This window comes from Lagenorhynchus albirostris, chromosome 3 (genome assembly GCF_949774975.1).
Source record: "Lagenorhynchus albirostris chromosome 3, mLagAlb1.1, whole genome shotgun sequence".
NCBI lineage: Eukaryota > Metazoa > Chordata > Mammalia > Artiodactyla > Delphinidae > Lagenorhynchus > Lagenorhynchus albirostris.
In genome coordinates, this window is record NC_083097.1 from 155,002,986 (window position 1) to 155,011,835 (window position 8,850).

An 8,850-nucleotide genomic window follows, 5' to 3' on the forward strand; every position below is an offset into this window, starting at 1 on the left:
TTTAGTGGGAAATGGCATTTAGAAACCAAAATCTTCGTACTAAGTTTGGTCACTGCTATTGGGTAATCAAATATGTTTTTATCTAGAATATCTTGCAAATGGCTCTGTATGATGTTAAAAACTGGGGTTTAAAATCTTCATTTTCCTTATAAATATACTTAAATATATAAGAAAACACTTTTTTTGGCCGTGTCATGCAGCTTGCGGAATCTTAGTTCCCTGACCAGGGATGGAACTAGGGCCCTGGCAGTGAAAGCACTGACTCCTAACCACTGGACCACTAGGGAATTCCCAAGAAAACACTTTCTAATGAGCTAAGACAAGTCAAATGCTGAATGCTTGAGTTTAATTCTAAAACCTTTCTCAGATAGAGAGTTCTACATAATTTTACTAAAACAATTTTTTGAATGATACCAATTGTGAAAGTAAAATATAAAATTGGAGGAAGTAGGCCCAGGGGAAAATGAAATCTTTCTAAAAAACACGGAAAATGTTTGGATAACCAGTTTTAACTGATGATTAGAATGTTTAATAATAAAATATTCATGTATCACTTTACACAAAAGAAGTCCTAAAAGATGTGTAAACAAAAATAAACAAAAAGGCAATCTTGTACATGAAACCCCCAAATGCAATTTCACCATCCGTACCTCAGCTGGGTTTCAGGATTTATGTACAGTTACTAAAACAGCAGGTATAATTAGGGACATATAATAAAAAGGAAAAACATGATTTTAAGTCAATTATTAAGATTAAAGTCAGGGGGAACTTGTCAAACATAAAAATAAAACTGATTAAATTAATGCAAATGTGCCTATCCAGTTTACAAAACAAATAGCTTTGGGACTTGGGCTCTTGGGACTTGAGGTTGGAAATGAACCTAAAATTACCACAGAAAACTGAAGACCTAGATTCTAGTCTTAACGCTACTCAATAAGCTCAATTTCTTCATTAGGAAAATGAAAGGCTATAAATAAACTAAATTAAAATCTCTCCTGGCTCTAATGAGCTACCAGGTGTATAATCAGATTCTGGAAATATATCCCTTCTGCAACCTATAAGAGAGTATTTGCATGACAGTCTCTCCATTTGTTTCAGTTTACTCCAACTTCTAAAGACTATTCAGCAATCATATCATATAAAAAATAATATAAGGAAAAGGAAGAGACACCACTGGGCAAAACTTTAATTTTCAAAACTAAATTCTAAATTAATAAAACCACATTTTTTAATCATCAAAGACTTTTGGGAAAAATATACATATAATCCAAAATTCTGTGTGTGTATATATACACATGCATACATACACATTTATGTGCATATATGTATAAGTATAGATTGCTGGTGAGGCAGTTCATAAAAAGTGAGCTTGATTATTTCCATATGAAAATCTAAATTTAAAGAAGTCCTTTCTATTTTTAGCTTCTCTTTATGAAAGAAAGCATGTCCTACATCTGTCTGTCATTTTAGAAAATAAGGCTCCATACTTATTCATGTTATTAATAACTCAATGACTATTTTTAAAAGAAAATTCATATTGAAGATTACTGTTAGAAAGAGAATAAAATCTAATGAAGGAAATAAAACTTACATTCCATTATTTTCATGTTTTTTAAACTTAGGACTTTTACATTTTTCTATGAATTTAAAATTTTTATGTTTTTAGAAACCTTAGAATTTACTGGTTCTTATAAAATTTGACAAGTCAGTGCTCATAATATTCGTTGATTAATTTTACCATTACTTAATGGTAACTATTTTCTCTAGAAGAAGAAGAAAAAAAAAGACGATCTATCAGAAGTCTGTGCCCTATTTATTATTCTCCTGATTATTCTCCAATGAGAAATCTTAAATTATTTGAGAGATGAATTAAACCTCACAGGGCTTTTCTCCTCTAAGAAATTCTCTGATCCCATATTCCTTCCATTTATAGAGTTTTTCTTTATTGTGAACTTTTTTGTGTCTACAAAGGTTTGATCTGTAACTGTAGGCTTTCCCACATTCCATACATTTATAGAGTTTCTCTCCAGTATGGATTCTCTCATGTTCAGTTAGGAATGAATACTGGCTGAAAGCTTTTCCACACTGATTACACTGATAGGGTTTCTCTCCAGTATGAATTCTCTGATGCCTATAAAGGTTAGATTTGCAACCAAGGGCTTTCCCACATTCTCCACATGTGTAAAGTTTTTCCCCAGTATGAATTTTCTGATGTTCATTAAAGGATGAATACTGGTTGAAGGCTTTCCCACATTCATTACAGTGATATGGTTTTTGTCCAGTATGAATACGCTGATGTTCAATAAGGGTTGAGATGCGAGTGAAGTTTCTCCCACATTCCAAGCATTTACACAGTTGTTCTCCAGTATGAAGCCTCTGATGTTCAGCCAGGGATGTAAACTGGATGTAACTTTTCCCACATTCACTACATTTATAGGGTTTCTCACCTGTATGGATTCTTTGATGTCTATGAAGTTTTGCTCTACAATTGAAGGCCTTCTCACATTCTCCACATTTATAGAGTTTCTCTCCAGTATGAATTCTCTGATGTACAGTGAGGGTTGAACACTGGCTAAAGGCTTTACCACATTCCTTGCACTGATAGGGTTTCTCTCCAGTATGCACTCTCAGATGTTTGATAAGGGTTGAACTACTGCTAAATGCTTTCTCACATTCATTACATTTGTAAGGTTTCTCTCCAGTATGAATTCTCTGATGGGAAAGAAGGGATGATCTGTGGCTGAAGGTTTTCCCACACTCATTACATTTGTAAGGTTTCTCACCAGTATGAATTCTCTGGTGTTCAGTAAGATGTAGACTCTGGTTGAAGCTTTTTCCATATTCACTGTAAATATGAGCTTTTTCTCCTGGGTAAATCTGGAAACATCTCATTAGATCAAAATTCTGTTTAAAATCTCCCCCAGAAGTATAATATATATTGGGTATCCTTTCTATAGGAGCACTTTGTTGTCTAACAAGAACTGTATTTATAAATAAGCCTTTCCCTAATTCAAGACTTGTCTGGTTTCCAGCTTCACTGATGGTTTTTTTGTGTGAGGCCATCATTTGCCTGAGAGGTTTCTTCTGTTGCTTTTGCTGTCTCCTGCCCTCAAATTCCAAAGTTTCTCCAAACGTGACATCCAAGTGACCAAACTTAATGGATTTTTTCTTTATTATTCCCTGAGATGTTTCTTCTATAGAAATGTCCTGTTCAGGAGGCAATGCGTCTATTTCAGGCCATCTCTTGAAACCTGGAATAAATCAGAAGAATTAATGGCTCCTCTGCTGGAAGAGATAAATATGCATCAGTGGGACAAAAACATTGGCAATGATACATATAAAAGAGGTTTGATACCATCTGATCTCAAATATGAACTTGAATCTGGAGAAAAACAAAATGGAATGGAAGGAGAAGTAAATAGGTTAAGGAATAGTGTGGGAGAATACAGTGGACAAATTAACAGTGACAGTGAAGACACTGCCACTTGAGAGAAGTAAAGGTAGGAATCTTTTGAGAATAATGAAAGTCTATAAGAGATGTGAAGTTCTGAAGTATGCCAAGCTCCAAGCTCAGATCTGATTCTAAGTGAAAAGATTTAGTTTGAGCTTATTCTAAGAAACTCTGAGTTAACGCTTAGCTTACTTTAATCAATCCATGATTGAAAATAGATTAAAATTAGATCACTGTAATTAGGTAATTGTATGTACTTAAATAAACTATACAACTTAAGTAAAATATAGGTTATTTATGTTAATAAAATCCATCCAGCTTTAGTATTAAAATATATTTTATTAAAATTAAATAAGAACAAGAAATACAGGCTATAAATCTGTATACAAATATAGATTTTTCTTAATGATCCATGGAAAACCTAACAGTTTGGATTTTCAAGGATCGACCAAGGTACTTTCTCTTTTTATCTTTTCCCACAATATGACCTTCCCTGCCCATCTAGAAACTTACCCTACTATTCTAATCTCATTTACTTACAGAAACTCAATTATTTAAGCCTAAATAATCCACCTCTTTCTTAGAATTTCAAAACACATTTTCAAAATATTTAATTACTTAACATATATATAAAGTCTGTGAAAATAATTCAAGTATTTGTTCCAGGAGAGCAGTGGATATGTCTTATGATGATTTGTTAATTCCTTATTGTGTACAAGACAAGTACACAATTAGAATGTCTTAGATAAAAAAAAAAAAATGAACGAGCACAGGGAATGAGGTGCAAAAGTTATTCTGAAGGTCAGGTGACCTTGAAAAGGAAAAGAGATTCTCTCTTCTCTTACTGGACTCCTGAGACTCAATCAGTCATTTATTGAACAAATACTGAATAATCAGCAATGATAATATGAAATAAATAAATGGCCAAACAGTAATAGTTCATTTCTACATGATGTGAGAAGCCTCAACTGCATAATTCAGGTTTCAGGTTCAGAGAATGAAGATACAAATATCAACAATATTAGTAAAGAATGGTTGTATGAAGGAAGATGGACAATAGAGATGGGTTGGATTTCAATAGAAAAAGAAAAGAGGACCCTGTGAGTCAGAAAGAAGGCCTGTCAAAGTCATCTGTGGGGAAAGTAAACCTATTTAGGGGAGGCTTATTGACTAAAGAAGGAAATCCAGGTTGGAATTAGTTAAAATTTTGGTTAAGCACAGTGAGGACAAATATAGAGTTACTGAATAACTAGTAGAAGAATTTAGAAAAATCTAGATAACAGAAGGTGTCATAAGTTCTTAGATAATAATAAGACAAAAGTGGTCATATTTGGTAAACTGAACAGCTTGGATCAGAGGAAGGACAGAATGGAATCTGAAAAATAATGTAGCTGCAATGATCTGGCTGGACTGAGTACTTTGAGCCTCACTGGCACTGAGTTAATCACAGAGGCAACTCAATTCAATTAAAATTGAATTTGAAAAAATTTTTTAAATATTACTAAAGCCAATATATTAGATGCTAGAGGCACAAAATTCAAAGACCTGGCCTCTCCCTTAAGTATGCACAATCTTATTAGAAAAATACCTAATACTAATAAATATAAACACAATAACTATAATTCATCATGATAGATACCATAATAAATGTGCTCAAGGTATGTAGAAAGTGATATATGAACACAAATGATGGAAAATTAATGCTGACTGGGAAGTAGGAAAGATAAGGAAAACCTACAGATAAGAGTGGCATTTTAGGTAGACAGATGGATCTTGAAGGATAAGTAGTCTTCCAGTGGATAAGATGGAAGAGGTGACTCAAGCTGAAGGAATAACACACAAATGATAATGAGTACACAGATATGGCCAGAACACTGATCTGAAGTGGAAGTGGCCATTGATGAGACCATAAAGGAATATGGAGCCAGGCTATGAAGTAGGTTTAATGTCACATTAAGGAATCTTACTTTACTCCAAGGATAACAGAGAAACAATGAAGTCCCTTAAGGTATAGGGTTAACACCTGAGTTTCAAAAAGATCACTGTGCTGATGGCATGGAAGGTGGGTGAGGAGAGGCTCAGAGAGGGTAGGTAACTTTCCCATAGCTCATAAAACTTGTAAGTAGTGGTAAAGTGAAATTTGGAATGTCTAAATTCAAACCATGATCTTGAATGTTATACTGCACTGCTTACTAACTCTTTATTTGTAGAAAACTGTATTTTAATAAAGTTGAAAACTATTTGTTGAGAGAAGAGTGAAAAAAAGATGTTAACAAAAGCAAGAATCATAGATTAAAGGTTAAGCCACAAAGACGGAAGCAAAATATTGGCCAATCTATGTCCTATGGTGAATAGAAATGACAGTGGTGATCTATTTAGGTTTCTTTCATCAGATTTCAGCTTTCTAGCTCTGTGACCAAAGTACTTTAAGATCTTTGATACTCTGTTTCTTCAGATATAAAAAGAAGTATATAAATTTGATCATCTTTAAGTGATCCTCCAATCCTGACAACCTACAGTTTTATGATAAAGACCAACTAGATTAGACTAGGCTAGAAGACTGGTCAGCAAACTATGGATCTCTGGACCAAATTCAGCTGCCACCTGTTTTTGTAAAGTTCTATTAGAATACAGCCACACCTATTCGTCTAAGTACTGTCTCTGGCTGCTTTTGCACTACAACCACAGAGTTAAATGGTTGCAACAGAGACCTTATGGCCCCCAAAGCCAAAATATTTACAATCTGGCCCTTTATAGGAAAAGTTTGCTGACCCCTGGACTAGAAAAGCTACAGTGGTTATGTTAATGACAGCTGATTGAATATAATAGTGGGAGATGACAACCCAGTCTCCAAGAAAATAAAAGGGAAATGTTAAGAAATCAGAGACAAAGCAATGTTGACAATACTTTGAAATGTGAGTGGTAAAAGAAATGAAAAAAATTATAAAAAATTCAAAATATGGCAGAAGGTGTAAAGTATTTAATATCTATCAGACATGAACATGTGTTAATGCAGATGGAAAGAAAACCATGAAGACCAAGAGGCCAAAGACGGTAGAAGAACATGAGTGAGGCTGCAAAAAAAGGGAAAGGGAAAGAGAATGAAGGGAGTCGTATGAGAAGGAAGATGTCAATACAAGGACCTTCTTGATGCAAAGAAAACCATTACAACCAAGGAGCCTTGTCAAGGGGTCCTGAGCATTTCAATAAGGCTCAGAATTTCCAGGGAAGTTTTCAGAGCACTCCTCATGACCTGCTCATGTATAAAGACACTTGTGCCCACCCCCCAGTCACTTACTCACCTAGGCAGGTATCTTGAGGGATTTCTCTTTCCACCATACAGGGATCTTCTCCATGTTGCAACTTGCAGATCAACTTTGGCATTGAAAATGGAATCCCTGCTCATGAGTAAGGAAATGGAGTTTGAACAAATGGCATGAAGAGCAACCCCAGAACTAACTAACTGGAGCCTATAGGGCAGAGAAGGCAGCATAAGCACTCCCGAGGGGGACTGAGGCCTTTAGGGGGATGGAGGAAACAATATAGGGCCCTGGCTATGAATCCCTCTAAGATGGGAGTCCTACATGTTTTTCAGAATCTAAACTGGGCTCTAGTCATTGGAGTAGGAGGGAACTGATCAGGAGGTGGGGTAGGAGGAAGGCAGAGGATGAACAGCAGCATGAAGGGCATCACAACAAACAGGTACACTTTCAATTCTACACCGATTTTTCCTTTCCCAGGGGCACACAGGATAGAAACCTGCAGACTCTGAACCTCAGAGGGAGCTCTAAAGTGCTCCCACGGCAGACTCTCCATGACAAGCAAGGCTCCTTACCCAGCGAGACCAGGGTGCTGTAGTTCTCCAGCATCACCTCCCGGTACAAGGTTCTCTGGGCAGAGTCCAGGTGCAACCACTCGTTCCGGCTGAAGAGCACAGCTATATCCCTAAACGTCACTGACTCCTGTAATGGCAAACCCATTCCTGTTCACCCAGGAACATCTTCTCCTCTGGAAGACTTGGTAAGAAGGTGACACTGGGATGTGTAGCAATCATTCTGAAAATGTCTCAGGATTCTAAATATTTCAAAGCAACTATTTATGTTATTTTTGGAACCACCCATCAACTATTAAACAAATATTTATTGACTACCCACTTGGAGCAAAGACACATGGCATGTGCTGTGATATGGAAAAAAGGGCAAATTTCCTGCCAAGAGGGAATTTATATCCCACCCTTGGATCTGTCAGAGTAACTGAACACATCCATTTACCTCCCTCCCACTCAAAATCCAGATTAAATGAAAGGAAAAAAATCAGAGAACATTTAGAGCAGTGCTGGAAAACTAGGGAAAATATCATTAGTAGAACAGAAATAAAAAGGAATTTCTGAGACATAAAGCAAATAATAAAAATAATATTAGTTAATGTTTATTGAATACTTACATGTTAGGGACTATGATAGAAACTTTGTATACTGTAACCCATTTAAGTTTCACAGACATTCTATTAGGAAGATACTATAATTAAACCATTTTGCAGATAAAGAAACAGTTCAGAAAGGTTACAAAATTTTCCCAAGGTAAAACTGTTAGAGTGGTGGAGCTCCTAACTGAATTCAGATAGACAGGTCTCTAAGATATATTGTCAGATGGGTTTCCATTGACTATGAAAATTAAAGGAACCAAACTACCTGCAAGACTATAGAGGTGCAAAAGGGAACTGCTGAGAAGGTAAGTTCTTACAAAAGAATCCCAGTTAAACCCCAAAATGTAAGAAAGCAGAGGTTGGACAGCCACCAATTCTTGTATGAAAGAGTCTAAGGGAGTAACAGTACAATGCTTAGTGGGTATTTTGTTGAGAATCTATCAAAATGTAAAAGGTATATTACTTTAACCTTGCATTTCTAAATACTTCTAGGATTCTACTTCAAGGAATAATCACACACTGTGTAGGGATATTTGTTCAAGGATGTTCACTAAAACATTACTTTTAAGTTAATGGTTATGGTAGGCTGAATAATAAACCTGTAAACATTATACATATGACAAAGGGACTCTGAGGATCTGCTGAAGGGTTTTGAGAGGGGGCGATTATTCTGGATTATTATCCAGGGGGATCTATAACAGTCCTTATAAGAAGAACACAAAAGGAATCAGAGTCAGAAGAAGAGAAGGCTATATGATGATGGAAGCAGAGACTGAAGTGATATGCTTTGAAGATGGTTGAAAGGGCCATAAACCAAGGAACATAGGGGGCCACCAGAAGGTGAAAACAAGGCCAGGAAACAGATTTTCACCCCAGAGCCTCCAGAAAGAAGCAGCCCTGCTGAGAACTGGACCTTAAGCCAGTGAAACTGATTTCACACTTCTGACCTCCACAACTGTAGGAGAATAAATTTA

The 8,850-nt window shown here is 35.9% G+C and overlaps 1 protein-coding gene across 1 annotated transcript; it reads right to left on the minus strand.

The window, feature by feature from the left end:
* Nucleotides 1-1,833: 1,833 nt before the first annotated feature.
* On the minus strand, nucleotides 1,834-7,431 carry ZNF354C (zinc finger protein 354C). The gene is given in 4 exon segments (XM_060146394.1): nucleotides 1,834-2,005; nucleotides 2,008-3,251; nucleotides 6,754-6,849; nucleotides 7,287-7,431. Coding segments are annotated over 4 exon segments (1,527 nt in total). The 3' UTR covers nucleotides 1,834-1,963.
* Between the last annotated feature and the right edge of the window lie 1,419 nt (nucleotides 7,432-8,850).